Source organism: Hyaloscypha bicolor, assembly GCF_002865645.1.
Source record: "Hyaloscypha bicolor E unplaced genomic scaffold K444scaffold_125, whole genome shotgun sequence".
Lineage (NCBI taxonomy): Eukaryota > Fungi > Ascomycota > Leotiomycetes > Helotiales > Hyaloscyphaceae > Hyaloscypha > Hyaloscypha bicolor.
The window spans coordinates 216,190-233,420 of NW_020194627.1; the positions used below are offsets into that span (position 1 = coordinate 216,190).

Sequence of the window (17,231 nt, forward strand, 5' to 3'; positions counted from 1 at the left end):
GGGAAGGCAGATCACAGCTTTTCGCGGCGGCTGGTGTGGAGGGATGGCCATCGACGTGAGGGCGAAGGCAGCGATCTGAGATTTGCAGTGTAGGGAACTTAGCTTGATGATTCTCTTGATGGCGACGTCCGATGTTGAGGTGCAGTCGTGGAGTGACGTTGAAGACTGGCCGTGGGCGTGGGCGCGTCTCTCCGACGGCGGCGACGAATTCCGAGACTGCGAGAACCAGACGCGGTCAGTACGGTAGAAGAACATCAGAATCATGTTTCTTACCTGGCTGCCGTTGCGCGATGTGCTGTAGACAGCGCAGAAGAGTGGACCAACCAATGGGTGGAAGTTGGAAGTTGTGGTGGAGGTTGGTGGTTGTTTGTTTACTTGGTTTCGAACTAGCCACAAGGTATTTTGGTGACGGTGACGATGACGCGAATTTTGACGCTGTGGCCTGAGCTAAGGCACAAGCGAACACATGATTTTTGGACAAGGCTGAGAATTGATCAGCATGTGAGTGCATTCAGTGCCAGCTGCGAGTTCATTGCAGTTGATGGCCGTGATACGCAAGAGCTCTTGATTTGCGTAAGAGAGAACCGTAAATCAGGACCAAAGTTAGCAGTTCATATCAGACGGCTACAGAAAGGTTTTGGGATTAGTGCTGATGAGAATGGATGGTGGCATCCTGGAGGCGCGTTGACGCGGCTCCGGCTGGTAGAGGAGGGGATTGCGCAGGCGTAAAGAGGTGGAAGGAGTGTGGTGAACCTCTATAGACATCTGAACAGGGGCATTGGGGATGGAGTTGTGGTGTTGTACCCCTTCGATGGTAACATGGGACCTTGGTTATAAGAAGGATGAAAGGCTCGAAGCAATCGTGGGTGAAAGCGAAGGTTTCTCAGCCGATTTGCCTCTGACGTAGCAGAGAATCGAAAGCAGAGCAAAAAAAGTGAATTACTCCAGCTTAGTCAATATTAACTCGAATTTCTTCAGCGTCAAATGGAGTTCAGAATTTTATTGCCTTCGAAGACCGATCTCGCTCGTTTGTTTTCGTCTTCGGACACGACATCGCACAACACCAACACCTCAAAACATCCCTGAAGAATCGTCCACCCGGGACAAACCAAGCACAAATTCTATCTACCCCTTGTACACATCTGAAGACACTGGTAAGTACTTGCATTTACTTTTCCGCACATCCACAAGGCATCACACCACTTCCGGCTTCGATTCCTCTGGTACCCAGCAACCTTTCAACATACTTCCAGAGAACTCCTTCCTAAAGAAACCTCTTGATTTCTATTCGAGTCTCCTCAGTTCTGTTGGTTTTCTTTCAGCAGCTACGAGTTTTTCAGAGACAGAACCACGCAGAAAAACCTTCTCGCACTGGCACACTGCCACCTTCAAAAGCACAACATTTGCCTCTTCCCCCCATTCATTCTGCATCAACCTCTCGCTGACCTCCCCTTTCCGCATTCACAGAACCAACCACCGCCACCATGCCTGACCTCGCCAAAGACCTGGAGTTCTTGCTCGCGATAGTCAAGACCGGTTCGCTCACTATCAACTATGACGCCGCCTCGACTATGCTCGGCTGGAATAAGAAGAAGACGACGAACAAGATGTCCGAGTTCCGTAAGCAAGCAGTCTCTCCAGATCCCCCCTTTCTCTTAGAAATCTTGCGTGAAGAATCTCCATATGCTAACGTCCATATCTTGCGGTGTAGGCAAGGCTCATGACTGGCCCATCAACAAGGACAAGGATGCTTCCCAAGCCAGCGCCGCTCCCAAGGCTGCAAAGGGCAAGGCTACAAAGAGAACTGCCGCCGCTGCTGGTGATGAGGAAGGTGAAGGCGAAGTCAAGAAGCCTGCTGCTAAGAGAGCAAAGAACAAGAAAGCCGCCAAGGAAGAGATTGCCGAGGACGAGGCCGTTGCGGAGGAAGCTGTTGAGGAAGAGGGCGATGATGCATAATTTCCATAGACAGATGATAGATGCGTTGGCCTAGGGGTATGATTGAGAATAATCATGGCCAAGCTTGGTGGACAACAATGGATCTGGGAAATGGATTTGAGCTTTCTTCGCGGTTCTCACATGGGCGTATTGGGAAGCAATACCGAATATCAGAGAAGTTTGGGGAGATGAACAATGAAATACAGATGTCCTCCCGTCTTTCATGCATCCAAGATACAAAAAACAAGTCATGCATTTTATTCCTACTATTTCCTGCCATCATTTTCAGATCATCAAGTCGATGCTTCAAGCTTGGATGTCAACAAACCCCTGAGTACGGCAGACGGCAAGCATAGCCGCTGCAACATCTTGGCAAAGCTCAGCCCCGCACCCTCTCTTTCTCTCACCTTCCTCCTCCCTCTCGCTCGCCGAACCCTCGATTCGAAACAATATTCCTCACTCGTTCGTACTGTCTCGTCTCCCCTCCTTTAATCTCCCAGATTTTCTTTCTTTCACCGCCCTCGATCGCATTTGACCGCACTTGGTTTGGTGTGGGTTGCTGCAGCACAGCACAGCCCCAAGCCACCGAGAATTTGCTCTCACCCCGGCTGGTGGGCGCAGCAAAATGCAGCCGATGGCCAAGATTTTGATATCGCATCCACACCGCTCATTTGTGTTCGATCAATCTCTCGTCGACAGTAGACTGCGGTTCCTCATTTGCTTTCACTCGCTGCGCGTTTGCTTTCGCCAGCAGGATGCAGGGAAATGGCTGCGAAGTGCTTTCGCCGGTTTGTGGCTGCTGCGCCCACCTCTCTTACTCTTCGTACCCCGTTAGATTTGCTCTCACCACGTCTTACAAGATCCCGCTATTGTCCGGCCCCTGTCAGAGTTCTTGGAATGCATCTATATCCTATGTCAAACTCGTGCGGAGTATCCAGTCCAGTTTTTCTATCTTCCAACAACCTCAAAGGAATCAGTGTTGTTTCGCGCAAGCACACATGGAATTACATAAGCTCGTTCGAGCCTTTGATTAAAAGGGCCCGAACGTACAGGAATGGAAACCTTACGTCCTTTTACCCGTTCCAATCACATTCGTATTACCATCCCTCACCTGATAAGCGTTCTAAGCGAGAAATCATGTGAGAACCGCTGAACGATTACTACAAGCGGAAAGCCCACTCATTCCGAAATTCAGCCTTGAGCCACTGATACTGCTCCTGGGTCGATTCATCCAAATTCGAGATGGCTACATGAATCTTCAATCGACCGAGTATGAGAATCAAAAGGATTTTGTGAGGACTTGGATGAGGGGAAGTATTCCTATCCGATTGTCCTTTCCCTGGTTCGCAAATCCGAATAGGAAAGTCAGATTACTGGAATTTTCCGACAGAGACTATTCCGAATCGATCAATCGTCATGCCTTCCACAGGAAGCGGAACTGCATATTCTTCAACTCCTGAACGAATCGGGGACTTTTAGTGCTACCTTGTAATTTTTTTTTTTCTTGAAGAGATTGGAGAGTGAAATTGAGGGTGAGATTGAGAAGTTGGAAAGTCTCACGGGGGAATCAAACCCCTTAATGCGACTTCTAATTATAAGACTTAGTGTGAAGCATCTCTAACTACCTAAGAAACGAAGTCTCGGTAATGTTTCGGGAATAGGAATAGTTAATGTTTAATATATCACAGTTCAGACTATATTTAGATTGAGTGTATCCTCTCGTAAAATATTAAGAAGCAATTTGAAGCTATATAATTGTGATCTCGCGTTGCGAAAGATGATCAAAATTCGTTCTAGGCACATTTTCAAATGACCCAATACGCTTGAACGTTTCTTTCTCGGACTTTAGGAGAAGCAAGCCTATCGATATAGTCTTTTCGAAAGTCCAGATTGGAAGACAGAAGACTTGCATTGAAGGCCAATTACCTGACTCGTCATGAAAGGCCTTGAACCTCGAATCCTGATCAGTTGATTCATTGTCTTCTGCCTCCTTCGAACTGCCTTGCCTGGACTGAGCCAAACAACAAGCATCGATAGCCCTTGACATGTCATCGTCTTCGTCGGCCCAGAGAATGTGCTTTCCAGAAGGGTTAAACCACCCCTGCCTCAGCACACCTTTTAACTTCAAGGACCCAGGTAAGTTGCCACAAAATCGAGAATTGCCACAATCCAGCGAAATACTCCGGGCCTAGTAGAGGTGAGAACCCTTGAGCCACAGCTGAAATCGCATTCAATTTGTCACGGGAAAGAGATGATGAGCGCTTTGAATAGACGCTCACAAGCCGCATCCACCGCCCCAGTTCACCTTTCGAATCAGAAGCGGGCTTGTTCAAAGCATAGAATGATCGAGAAGTTTGCTCATCGTCGGAGTAGTGTACGAGATGGAGGGAATTTCCATGGTTTCGTACACCGGCATTACAGCGCCATTGTAAGGTATGCGATGAATAGATCAGATACCTGTGTGCAAGCATACTTTCTTGTAATGTCCAAGCCCTTCTGTTGATAGGTTCTTCGGATTCTTCATATTCCCTTTCGTCTAGTTCCTGCACTGACATGGTCCCAAATTGGCTTCCAGAAAGACGAAACGGGATGTTGAAAGATTCCATAGGCATTTTCCGTGGTTGTAAGAACCCTTGTGTAACTCCTTCTGAATTCGCTGCGACGATAGTAACCAAAGAACCTCTATAGACTTGCTCCATCATGGATATTTCAAACGATTTGTCTTCGTCCGAGTCTTGAAGTATGCACAAGGCGTCCACCCAAAGATAAGGAACGGAAATGCTTTTAGTAACTGCGATGGCATCGCGCAGTGTCTGGGGAAGCACTTCTAAGTCCAGGTGTTCAAGGTATTTGTTCAAGTGAGACCGTCTGAGTTCCCCGTATGAATTGCTACCCCAGCAGTAAGAGAGGGCTGCATATCTTCCTTTTTTGCCGGCAGTTGCGAGCAGTCGAGGTCTGTCGGGAGAGATCGCAGGAGCTACCTCTATTACCCGGGTAGGGAGAATCGTTCCAACCTGCCCAGGGCATTGGCTGTGATCGGCACATTCGGCAAGCCAATTTCGAATTTGATGTCTTGATGCATCTGAATATACCTCGGTTTGAACTTCTCTCGCTGTAACAAATGGAGCAGCTTGATCCGTCGAATTGGTAAAGGCGTGAATCCTGAGAGCCCAGCCACCGCGTGTCTCACGTTTTGGAGACTCCAAATCCATGTTCAGGTAATACATGTTCTTTCCAGTAGGCGAGGAATAGTATGGATAGAAATCGCTGAGAGAGATGGATAAAACATCATCTGGATCCCTAGTTTCTTCTTCTCTTGATGTGAATGTCCGCATGTATGAGCACCAGTTGCAGCCATTGCTTGCTGACCCATTTATCTGCTGGACGGTCATCTTACAAGTGATCCGATTGTCACAGTGATTGCCTTCGCATTCACATAAGCAAAGGAGCTGGAACTGTTCTGTATTGAAGAAATTTTGCCAACAGAAATTGCAGACCAAGTTTCTGGCGCACTGGAGAGATGCCATATCGATTCCTTCGATTTGAGGGCTACGTGAGAGTGAGTGAGGCGTTTGAGAAAAAGGTGGAAGTCGCCTATGGTCACGTGATAATAGCATTAGCCCCTTCAGCGCTAGCGCGTAAAGTGGATTTAAGGAGTCGCGTCTTCCATGACTAAGTTCGTCTTTTTCACCACCAGCGAGTCTATTTCCGTCCAACACCTGGAATTCCATCCTTCCAAACTTGATTGAAACGAATGTGGGACGTGATTGACGCGACAGACACTTGCACGACGCGTCTCCCCATTCTACCATCAGATATTCCCTTTCGTATCTTCACAGAACCTTTCAAGAAGCCCCGACAAATTTGACTTGACAAAATCAAGAGCTGGTCAAGATGGGGTAATCAAGTAGACCTAGCATTTACACTGCCATATACAGTAACGTATGCGCTCTGCAATTTTATCTCATTACGTGTCCGCGACGTAAAAACTGACCTCACCTAGATCCCTGTCTACAAGTATCAATTCGGAGAAGGGCTCAAGGGGCATGGGACGTTCACTGTTGATCAAATATCTTTCGCAGATATATACTAAAAGTGCTGCTAGTTATGCGCCGCCGTGGTGACGATTGGATCAATGCGACGCACATTCTCAAAGCTGCCAGTTTCGACAAGCCCGCGAGAACTCGAATCCTAGAGCGAGAGGTCCAGAAGGGGACGCATGAGAATTTTCAGGGGGGCTATGGAAAATAACAGGGTCTGTTGGGAAAGTGAGCTCTGTAGAAGGAGATGCTGATATTCAGAAGGTACCTGGGTCCCACTCGAACAAGGCCAAGCTCTGGCGCAACGTAACCAGATCTACGACAAGATTCACATGATATTTGAGTTCACTCCTGGCAACATCAGCCCCCCTCCCGCTTCCAAGCATATCACTGCGAAACCGAAGCTCCCCAAGAAGCCCGCTGTCCCAAAATGGTCCCGCAGTAGGTGTCTTACGCCCGTTATCTGCGAAGACAAGCGCTAACAGTAAAGAGCCAGTGGCCGCACCATCTCGTGCGATGGACGACGAGTACGACAATATAAGCGCTTTGAATGATGACGGAAGTGTTGCTGATGATACCACAGTTGCTTCGGCTTCTTATGCGCCGGAGGACGACCGATTTGATATGTCTCAACCATCCACTGATCACCGGAAGCGCAAGCGGGAGGACCACGTGCAGAGCATTATCGAGCAAGCCCAGATGCTATACTCTGATGACCGGAGTGCCGCGCCGATGTTGCCTAGTCTTGCATGAAAGATACGGTACCGGACGTTTGTGAGGAGCGCCAGACGTTGACATCTCCTAAGACTTGTGCTGTCGTTCTTTCGGACTTTTGAAACCATATAGAAACTAATGCACGTAAAGATCGCAGAGTAGGGAGTTGTATTAAATGGTAAAAGAGTTAATTGAACTAGCTAGAAAAGATCTCAAGTGAAGTGTAAAGCTTCAGGATATGAGTGCACAGATCCTGACAAGCAGAGCGATCGCGCTAGCCCCAAATCAGTGATTCTCACTGCAACACACCCCCCAGGAAGGCACGATTATCGTGTTCTACCTGTTCTACCCAATCAGAGAGATTTGAAATGGCAAAAATCGTCCGACATATGGGTTTTAGAGAGCCGCATCGATTTCCGATCCGAATAGGCTTAGCGCGTATCGTTTCCCCAGATCGCCGAATTCCAGGGGAAGCCTATAGAGCCCGAAAATTTAGCGATCAAGCGCCTGGAACTAATTTCCCTCGTATGCAATTATCGCCTTGCCTGTTCCACACCCCAAATTAGAGCTCTTATATACAAACTTCCTTATACCTATATTAGGAAATCTGATTCGAGAGAAGGACTTATGTAAGTACAAGCAACCAATTGGGCATTATTAAAACTCTAAAATCCACTGATTCGTGTAATCGACACCCCGGGGGTGTCGTTTTACATTTTCCCCTCATAGTGCCTTAAAAATTCCGACTTTCCTTACTCTCTTTAAATTTCCTTAAATTTACTAATTATTATATAATAAAAACTGTATATCCTATTAGCTTATAATCTGGCTTTCTATAATATAAAAAAAGAATTAAATTATAATAATTCCTTATATAGTAAATTAAACTTAAAGGAAAACTAGATTTTTTGGTGTTCTCTCTACGTTAGGTTAGTCCGGCCCCCAATCGACACCCCGGGAGGGGGGGAGGGGTTTCGTTTTACATTTCCCCCAAAACCCCCCAAAGCGAACATTCAACAAAATCTTAAAATTCTGAAGTGCCAGGAGTTGACGGCGAGACTATCAGGAGTCCTAGTCCAATTATTTTTTACAAGTGGCAGTGAAATCTGTCTATTTTGCTAAGCGAGCTCCTCCAAAATAATTACCTCTAAGTCGGAGAAAAAATGGTCAACAAATCAACCCTTTTCCCCCTGCAACTTCTTACAGCTCCTAGTAGATCTCGCAAGTCTTAACGCATATTTTTTGCGCTTTGATTTGAGTTGGGTTCTCGCAAATACAAGTCAAGAGGCGCAGATTTTGGTGTTCGCGCAGTCGCCAAAATCGGCCACTTTTTGCTCCTACGGAGAGCTCGCATTAAAATAATCTTGATTAATATCGCGACATTTAAAAGAATATATATCAAATTGTTATATGACGAATATTAAGCGAACCTGATTATACCAACGTTGATAGCAAGTACATTCACTAAGAGTTAACCAGTCAATAAATGTCGACGAAGCTTGGGGAGAATCCATGCCAGGCTCGAGCCACCACTTCTCTTCCCTCTCTATCATTTCGGCGAGAGCTTGGAGTTGGTGATCGAGTTTCGGCTCCTGGGTGGGAGTGATGGTGACCTTGGGCATTTTGACTGTCGAAGGGGTAGGCGGGTTGAGTGAGGGAAGTGTTGAGATCGCAGGTTAGAGGAACGGGTCTAATGTTTATGTAGGAAGAAGGAGCTTTTTACGACTCGCTGCTAAAGAATAAATTGAGTATTTAGGCATATAAATTTCTGCATTGAAGTAAATTTGATTATTAGCGTGTATTTGCTCATATTATTTCGAAACTTCGCTGCATTACTATAGCAAAATTAATCAAAGTATTACCACAATGTCCCTCACCATGTAGAAACAACGATTTCGCCAAGTCCCTCCCCCCCTGATGGCTCACCGTATCTCGAAAACCGTCGTTGCTATACTGTGGTTATTTTGATACGCCATAGCCTCGCCGTCCATCATGCCGTACACATAGCACTCTCCCATCACCTCATAGTGCCACTGACCCCCTTCCCCATATTTGCTCATTTTGGTGGTAAAATTCGTCTCGATGGTCTCGGTGTATTTGACTTTCTCCTCCTCAGTCAGCCGCTGTGTTACCCTGATAAGAGCAGAAACCGGCTTTGTGATTCCTATCTCCTGACTCTTTTTCTGGTCTTTCTCTGCAACCTGCTCAATATCTTCCCGTACACCTTCTTCGTGACCTTTCTCTTTGATCTTTCCCTTTAAAATTTCACCCCCCTTCTTCTCATTCAACCCCTCAGCGTTCCCATCATCTGCATGCTCTCCGTGGTTAATTCCTCCGTTTTGCACAACATTGCGGCTATCTTGCTGTTCATCAAGGTTTTCTTTTTCCATCTCGAGTCTCTCCTTTTCTCTCTGTTCTTTCTGTCGTTTCTTTTCCACGTTGGAGGGTCGGGTATAGTTGAGGTGAAACTTGCCATCTTTGCCGATGATTCTAGGGGCATCTCGTAGCCACATTGCAAGATCGTTTTCTATTCGGGCCTGTGTAGCGGCCCGATGCTCTTCTTTGGCCTGAAGTAGCACGAGTTTCGTTCTGTCTGCCGCTAAATCGGTTTGAGAGCGTTTCAGAGACAGCTTCTCTTGTCGATTTTGCTCATCCTCAACATTGATTAGTGGATTATGAAGGGCTTCTTGCTTGTATTCACCATGCGCGATCGAATTATTTTGGCTACTGGAGCCCTGCAATAACGGCTGTGAAGGGCGACTGGCTGTTTGAGTTGGCCCCTCGTGAGATTGACCGGGTATGGCGTTGTGCCTCCCATTGTGGATTTTGAGATCAGGGGAAGTGTTATTAGTTAGGTCATTCGGGTCATTCGGGTCGGCTCCAGCTTGAAGTTCGTCATTATTTGTGGGAATATTCGTTTCCAGCTCACTCACCTGTCTCTTCAAATGTTGACCAATTGCGGTACTCAACTGCACAATCTCCGCTTTTCTTCAGAAAATAACGCGTTCGTGTCAATTGTCGCTGTTTAACTCGTTGGGGTTCTGACCACTCTTTCAAGTAGTCTCGTTTTCCCTTTCTAATGAGCTTCACCCAATGCCGACCGTAGCTGAGCATGATTTCGAATTCTTCCCAATTGACCTTTTCAGGTTTCCAACCCCTTCTCCACCTCTCTAGGAAACGCTCCTTGTCTCGCTTTTGTGCTTCCTCTTTTCTCTTTTCAGCTTCCTGGTTCATCTTCTGTTTGAGCTCTGTTTCTATTTTCGTCCATTCGGTCTGCTCCACTTGCAAAGTTTCCAGACGAGTAGCCTCAGGGTTCTCCGAAAGCCAAGCTGTTCGCCATGGCTCAAATATCTTTCTAACCTCATTTGTTATACTCTCATGTCGATCAGGATTCTCTAGGCCCTTTTTCCTCATCCAGGTATTGAACGATTTGACTTCGGGTTCGTTCTTATCCCACGTTGGATCGGCCTCCCACTCTTGTTTCTTATTCAACAGTTCTTCAGACCCACAGAACTTACACTTCTCCCTCAGCCAAGCTCTGAAAGAGTCAGTACAGAGAAACCAGGAGTTTTCTGCTGCCCACTCCGTCTTCCACTTGTTCGCTGGCGGCTCGTTCCATTCCGCTTCTTTCAGGTCATCAGAATAACCAATTGGTTTTTTGTAGACCTTCGCCGACCATACAAGGAAGCCTTCACTTTTGAGGTACTTCTCGTTTTGCTCTTGCAACCAGACTCTCCACTCTTTGTCCTCGCGAAAAAGATCCCACAACTTCATCTGATCTTCCGTCAGTTTAAAAGGCTCTCCAAATGACGCTTCGTTGCTTGAAACCCGAAGTTTATCCATGAAATTCTCGTGCGTATATCCATTCTCTGTAGCCCAGGTGGCAATGTCGTATATCTGTGGGAGCAGGACGTTGACATAGCCTTGGATGGCCGCCTCCGTAGCATCGCAATCCCTTGCGTTCCCTAGCTCTGATAGCTTCTTCTTCTTTATCACCCAAATCCTGAACTCATGAATTCGCATCAAGCCGGCCCGCACCAAGGGCCACTTTTCGCTCCAACCCTTATCTTCCTTACAGTCCTTGCGTCTCTCCTCCTCCCAAGCCTTGTAGGTCTCCTTGTCCTCTTCGCGTTTCTTTCGAAAAGTCTCACGTCTCTCTAGACGACTGTGATACCTCTCGCCAATATGATTAGCAAGAAATTTGAGCTCCCACTTCATTTCGCTCTCCATGACATCATTCTTCTTGGGACCAAATAGCCTGAGTATCACAGGCACGCTGCATCCGTAGAGAATGCATACAAGGTCACCCTCCTTTACGTTACTCGCGACCAGTCCCAGACGTCCAGCTTTCGTCTTCACCAGAGCCCGGTTCCAGATCGCGGCTTGTACGCGGCGGCAGAATTGTGCCACTACTGAATTGCGCTCATGCTCAATAAGACCAGTAGTATCAACAACACCGGATGTCGTATTGCCCTTGCGGAAAGATTCCTGGCAAGCACGCGCATAGTAGACCGGAGGGTTCTTCCCGTCGCTCCCTCTGTCTGCCACTAATGTCCTCCAGAAATGCTCAGGTGGCGTGGTTATCATGTCCCAGTTGGCAAAATTTGCCCATGCAGTCGGTATCGACCCACTCTGAGAAGAGTTCTGGAGCTCGACTATGGTATCCAGTACAAATCCTCGGACAAAAAGGCTGAAATGATTGAGAATCGGATGAGTGCTCTCTGAGGATGGTTGAGAAACAGCCGGCATCGATGTCGTGTTCATGGGTAACTCTGGGGAGGCTATCGTTGTAGATTTACCTTTTTCAGGTGCAGCAATTGGATTCACGACTTTCTGAGCGGCATCTTTCGCGTGGGTTGCCGAAGATGCAGCCAAAGTTGACTGCGGACGAGCCCCGCCAGCGTTGCTTGGCTCAACAGACTTTCGCGGCCCGCCAAATTCTTTTGTTTTTGCAGATGATGGAACTTCAGTGGTTTCCTCTTTAGTGTCATCCTCTTGCGTAGTGGAAGACGATGCTGAGTGAGAGGCGACTGCTTGCTGGCCCTCTTCGGCATCGGCTGGCTTCCCATTGACCTTTGGTTTTGGGACTGTCCTCTTACGAAATCGAAATACCTTCCCATCCAACTTCTTCGTCTCGGCCGCATTATAGTTTCGGTGTGTGACGTTGGGCAGGCCGACTAGCGAATCGGCATTTTTGCGACCCATTCTTAGCCCATCGATACCCGGCCCACGATCCATGCCGTATGATGCTTTTGACAACCGAGGGACCCAAGAAGGGAAAGGCAGCTCATCTGGTTTCTGGTCGATCTCTATTGCAAATGGTCGACATATAACATCAAGCACCCTCGACGGATCGCGGTGCGCGTTCTGACGCACACAGAATTCGATAAACTCTTTACAGATATCGATATAATCGGCGGTATAGTCCACATTGTATTGCTTCTTTTCGGTAAACATCTCTAGAACTGCTTGGGTATGATCCGTAACGAGTAATTTTTTATTCGCAGCTGTCGGTGTAGTGTCCTTCGAGATTCCTAGTAGTGCATAGATAGAGTCGTGCGCATTGGTGACGTCAAAGATTGAAAGGTTGGATACCAAGTACTCGAGGGTCAGGAGAGGTTGGGCTTTTGCCATGGCGTCTAGAGTCTTCTGATTTTGTTCGTAGTGTTTCTCCGCTTCTTCTTTGTAAAGCTTAGCTCGTACCTCTGGCGTGACCACCTCATCGTCCTCAGGCTCGCGATCAAGTGTGTCGGGAGGTGGATCTATTAGCATCTCAGGAGTAGTCTTGGGTTTGCTCCTTGCTGGTTTCGATCGGGGCTGCAATCGTCTGATATAATCATAGTCGCGGAACAGCTTTCCCGTCGCGTCGACCAAGAGACTCGCCCCCAACTGTGAAATGTACTCGAAATACCTGGGTACGTGATTGGTTTTGGTATCTGTTTTCATGATCTGGATAAAGTATTTGTTAGGATCTATTTTTCGGGGTACTCGACTTGAACTTGTCATCGAATCTATCAATGCCAAAAATAAGATGAAAACGTTGATTCTTACCTCGGACAATCTATGGGTAGCTGTCTCTGCCTCGACAAAAAGCTCGACAGCGACAGCGAATTTATTCCACGAAAGTTTTGCTGACCCGCAATGAATGATGGCCTTGGGAGCTAAAGCGACCTCCTGCACAACCCAGCGACGCGAGAACCATTCACGCTGCATGAGTTCCAGTAAAGCTTTCCACTTCTCGCTAAACTCACTGCTTCGGCACAAATCGTCGAAGTGTTGCAATTGGAGCACCTGCTGCTTGATAAAGAGTATGGCAAGCTCAGCGGACTTGTCAAGATCACCAAGCCAAATTCGCACACAATCAGCTCTGCCATAAATGTCCGCCATCATTTCGACCTGACTGTTCTTCTCTGGTTTATAGTCCTGGTTGATGCAGATTGCATCAGCCCATATATGTCGGTCACAGTTTCTATGCCGAAGGGCTCGTAGTGCGGAAACCAAGCTAGGCTGGACGAACTTCACGTAGCTCACTCCGTCGAGCCGAATATTTATCTTCCCGTTCTGTCGCCCCTTGCCCCAACACCATGAGAGAGCATCGTAAGGCTTGAATTCTAAGGGGTGCGGTTTATGTTCTTTACATTCCTTGTAACTCAGAATAGTTCCGGTTATAAGCTCGCAAACCACATCATCGTGGTCGGATGACGCGCAATGGACTTTCAATATCCGGATGGCGCCTCTGTCATTCACAGGAATCTTATCGTATTGGGCCTTCTCGAAAACCAGTTCGCCATGGACACGATAATCAGTTTTAGGCAAAAGTGATGATGCCGCTGTCTGTGCCGAGCCAACTGAAGATGCCATTGTGCGAAAGAAGGTAATGTGCATATGAGAAGACCACGTCCTTGAGAGTGTCGCGCAAAAGAGAGAAAAGCATGCGACTCATCTTCAGACGGGACCGTGAGGGGTTTATCATTCTTTCATTTGGTGGGCACCCCCTCGTAGCGCTTTCTTGGGGCTTTTAAACCACTTCTATCGAATCAACCAAGAGCTGCGGCTGAGAGCCTCGCCAGCTCGCGTGAGTATTGGACGCCAACTGCAAATCTCGCCAGAAGGAAGAAATCCGTACACACCACCAAGATCTCATTGGCTTGGTCTCACTCTCATCCAACTCAGCTGTGCAATCCCATGCGGCTTGCAGGGCGACAACCATCATCTATGCAGTGTAACATGATAACATACGAGAAGGGGAGGTTTTAACGAATATGAGGAAAGAGCTGAATACTCGACAAGCCTATTTTAGAGGTAAGCCGTGCCGTATATTATGGAAGTATGAGCCTTAATTCGAAATAGTTCCGTAGCAGCAGCTCTGCTTACTTGTACCTTTGGGAACAGAAACGGATTTTCTCCATGTCAGGATCGGCGCATGACAATCGGCTGCCGAGTTGATCGGGAATCTGTTGGGCGGACGGCTGGTCCGTTCAGTTAGTGGCTGCAATCGGTCCGCCCGGGCGAACAAAGACCAGGGTTGTATCGAGCTAATTGGAAGGTACCGATTGGCGTAGCGACAGCCATGAGGACCTTGAGCAAGAACGAGCGAAGCGTGCTGAAAATGAGGCTGCTAAAGAAGCCAAAAGCAAGGGCAAACGTGGAAGAGTGCTGCGGCTAGAGGTAGATGCGTTAAGGCTAAATGCTAAGGTGGCGCGGATAAGCAAATACAATGTGAAAGGCAGGTTTGCGGTTGAATCGAAAGTCTCGAAAATCTCGTCAAATTAGATGGGATGAAAGAAAAGTTTCCTTACAACAGTCCCTTTTCATTCTTGATTCGGGAGTCACGAGATCTAGGCTGGAGGACGTCGCACCAAGGTTATTCTAGGTCTCCAGTGGTGGTGCTGGAATCTCCGATAAGCTGCAGCAACCCCTGCAGCAATCCCAATAGTGTGTCTCCCCGTGCACGAATTGAGGGGTTGTCAGCCTAGCAAAAGCTTGTGCGGGCGGGGAATGGTTGGAAAGAAAATCAGTGTGCCCCTGCCAACCCCTGCAACACCCCTGTTTTGCTCGCGTAGCATTCCTAAAACATGGGTGTACGCCCAAAGGGGAAATGACAGGAGGCTAACTCTGATTAGAATATATAAGCACCCTCTCTGGGTAAACCCTAGAACGGGCACTTATGCAATTGAGAATTGGATTCCCTTCTAGCCCCCTTCCCCCGCATTTTGCAAGCTAATTTTTATAATTTTATCATAAAGTAAGGCTTTCTTTTTCGGTTATTCTTTAGCCCCCGGTATGTATACAAAAGGTGGGCAAGACATATGTCCCTCTATCCCTTACTTATAATCGCTTAGGAAATATATTCTCAAGGATATATATACGCTTCCTGCATTTAAGGTATAGGTATATATACGCTCCTATAAGGCGCTGAAGGCGCCGAACGCCGTACCCCTGGCCTCCTAAGCTCCTAGTATTAGTAGAGAATATACTTTAAATATAGATGTGCTTTGTATACAGATGTGTCCCATACGCAGTTGTGCCCTATATGCCGTAAGGCGCCGAACGGGGTGCCCTTAGCCTATTAAGGTCCTAATATTAGTAGAGAAATAAGCTTTAGAACTCCCAGAACTAGTGCTCTGTCTAGTTCAGCTTACGATCATAAAACCGCAAGCAGAAGGTACTCTAGCTTCTTTTATATTTCATTCGTTAGATATTATAGTATTCAGGCTAGTGGCGTTGCACAGATTTCAATGCTCCTTCATCCTGTAGGGCACGGCTGTGTAATTAATCACGCTAACAGCGTGGAAGGGCCGACTTGATTCTCCAGGTTTCGTTATCTGAAGAGAAAGATCCTTTTATTGCACAACCCCTGCTAGTATCCAAATCGTCATCCGTAACCCCCACAATATTTCCAATAGGTCTCCTATTTTATTGCCTCGCAAACCATCTACATCGAGGTGCTAATAAGAGAGCCACGTCAGAGTGACCAGCAGATGGGCGCTGTCGGGACATGCACTCATCCCTCTATATATTTGGGCACTATGCAGTGTGACACGACCGTCATACCGCATATGAATAGACCTACATCAAGAGCGGGGTAAGCTTCCTTATTATCTGAGTTCTAAAGCGCGTATTGAGGCTCGAGGCTCGGTTCGGCTCGGCTCGACCCTTCCTAACAGGGGAATTCGTAGATGATTTATCAGCCCACAACATTAACTGGGCGTCGATGGCACATAACCACGATTTGGATCAGAGCAGGGTTACATAGGCTGTGCAAGGCAAAGCAGAGCGAGAGCCTTCCTTAGCGTCTCGTTTGGTAACGGATACAAGTAGCTCTGGGTTTCCGACTGGAAAGATGACTGTTTGAAGTTGTACGCAATTACGAGATTATTCTATAAACAGAAAACGTAATGTCTTTTTCACAAGCTTCACTGTACTTCTTAACGGCAACGTCTAGTTGTCCCAGAATCTCAAGAGGGCTGGAAGGCTTAGATGGTACTATTTCTGTTAATGAGGTTGGGGTTTGAGAGGGCAGAACGTTAGTGATATTAATGGGTGGGAGACCAGCCACAGTCGAAGCTCTACGTTTTCGCTGCCGTTCTACATCTTGCTATTCTTCAGCATAGAGTTGTTCACGAATATCGTCTGGTATAAGATAGCGGGCGTCTAAAACCAGAGATTTGCGAGATCAATTCCACTTGTTAATGCGATCCCGGCTCTTCCGCTCCTCCGCTCCTCCGCTCCTGTCTTGCAGGCCCGCGCGTGACCGCTAGCGCGCGCGGCCGCTTATTACAGCGATATGCGAAACTAGCTTTAAAACACCTTTTTTTTTATTTTACCGAGCTTTGAAAATCGCGTCTGGAGAAGAACGATCACCAACCATAGATTTCCAATTTTTGTAATTACTGTATTCCAGAACCACTTTATCAATTGATCCGTAACACTGCAAAATTGAAGTTTGCCATGCCTCCCGCAAGATCCTCTAAGCGCCTGCAAGCCAAAGCACCTACTGCTAAGAAATCTCCGAAACGGGTGCTCTGTTTTAATAGAAATACTCTGGCCGAATTCAATGTATTCTAATCGCTTGTTTAATAGCGGAAGAGACCCAAAAAGCAAGCTATAGTGCCTATAAACGTTCCTGAACCCGAAATCGAGAGAAATCCGGTATCTGGTACTCTAATTATTATTTTAAGTAATTCTCTAGTAAAATGCTTTTATTATATTCTTAATATAATTATATATTCTAAATATTAATATAATAGAGCTTTATAATAATTCTTTTATTTTTTCTAATAATTAGTTAAATAATTTACTTATTACTATAAAATATAATTTAAAGCTTTTTAAAATCTAAATATAGATTTCTAAATAGTTTCTAGAAAGCTATAATTTCCTTTATTATATAAATAACTCTATATATTTCTAATTTAGTTAAAGAAATAATTATAATATTTTATTAAATAGCTTTTTATAATATTAAACTTCTAAATAAGAAAATTATATATCTATAGCTTAATTATTATATATCTATAGCTTAATTATTATATATTTAGG

At 46.5% G+C, this 17,231-nt stretch overlaps 5 protein-coding genes across 5 annotated transcripts; 2 read left to right on the top strand and 3 right to left on the bottom strand.

Annotated features, from left to right (window-relative positions):
- Nucleotides 1-1,185: 1,185 nt before the first annotated feature.
- On the top strand, nucleotides 1,186-1,956 carry K444DRAFT_695547 (uncharacterized protein; the record flags this gene model as incomplete). Its single annotated transcript, XM_024887885.1, has 2 exons — nucleotides 1,186-1,620; nucleotides 1,712-1,956. Exons 1-2 carry the CDS (start codon nucleotides 1,485-1,487, stop codon nucleotides 1,954-1,956), a joined length of 381 nt encoding a protein of 126 aa, XP_024732329.1. The 5' UTR covers nucleotides 1,186-1,484.
- Nucleotides 1,957-3,653: 1,697 nt separating this feature from the next.
- K444DRAFT_617148 (HET-domain-containing protein) lies at nucleotides 3,654-5,470 on the bottom strand. The gene has a single exon (XM_024881059.1). It carries the CDS (start codon nucleotides 5,325-5,327, stop codon nucleotides 4,026-4,028), a length of 1,302 nt encoding a protein of 433 aa, XP_024732330.1. The 5' UTR covers nucleotides 5,328-5,470; the 3' UTR covers nucleotides 3,654-4,025.
- Nucleotides 5,471-6,234: 764 nt separating this feature from the next.
- On the top strand, nucleotides 6,235-6,856 carry K444DRAFT_88346 (uncharacterized protein). Its single transcript, XM_024888773.1, has 2 exons — nucleotides 6,235-6,416; nucleotides 6,472-6,856. The coding sequence occupies exons 1-2, from the start codon at nucleotides 6,308-6,310 to the stop codon at nucleotides 6,726-6,728; spliced, it is 366 nt and encodes a 121-aa protein (XP_024732331.1). The 5' UTR covers nucleotides 6,235-6,307; the 3' UTR covers nucleotides 6,729-6,856.
- A 1,632-nt stretch (nucleotides 6,857-8,488) lies between these two features.
- K444DRAFT_617150 (uncharacterized protein) lies at nucleotides 8,489-11,001 on the bottom strand. The gene is made up of 2 exons (XM_024881060.1): nucleotides 9,623-11,001; nucleotides 8,489-9,573 (listed from the first exon to the last, which is right to left on the bottom strand). Exons 1-2 carry the CDS (start codon nucleotides 10,917-10,919, stop codon nucleotides 8,612-8,614), a joined length of 2,259 nt encoding a protein of 752 aa, XP_024732332.1. The 5' UTR covers nucleotides 10,920-11,001; the 3' UTR covers nucleotides 8,489-8,611.
- Nucleotides 10,950-13,550, bottom strand: K444DRAFT_537591 (uncharacterized protein; the record flags this gene model as incomplete). The annotated part of the gene is made up of 3 exons (XM_024875478.1): nucleotides 10,950-12,338; nucleotides 12,405-12,638; nucleotides 12,741-13,550. Coding segments are annotated over 3 exons (2,433 nt in total), but the record flags the coding sequence as incomplete, so codon positions are not given.
- Nucleotides 13,551-17,231: the final 3,681 nt, after the last annotated feature.

Bases quoted from the DNA above. Each gene is read 5' to 3' on its own strand.
- K444DRAFT_617148 (XM_024881059.1), bottom strand. From the start codon at position 5,327: ATGACCGTCCAGCAGATAAATGGGTCAGCAAGCAATGGCTGCAACTGG.
- K444DRAFT_88346 (XM_024888773.1), top strand. From the start codon at position 6,308: ATGATATTTGAGTTCACTCCTGGCAACATCAGCCCCCCTCCCGCTTCC. The intron at 6,417-6,471 runs GTAGGTGTCTTA...GTAAAGAGCCAG, and splicing joins TGTCCCAAAATGGTCCCGCA to TGGCCGCACCATCTCGTGCG.
- K444DRAFT_617150 (XM_024881060.1), bottom strand. From the start codon at position 10,919: ATGGAGAGCGAAATGAAGTGGGAGCTCAAATTTCTTGCTAATCATATT. The intron at 9,574-9,622 runs GTGAGTGAGCTG...ACGAACTTCAAG, and splicing joins GTCAACATTTGAAGAGACAG to CTGGAGCCGACCCGAATGAC.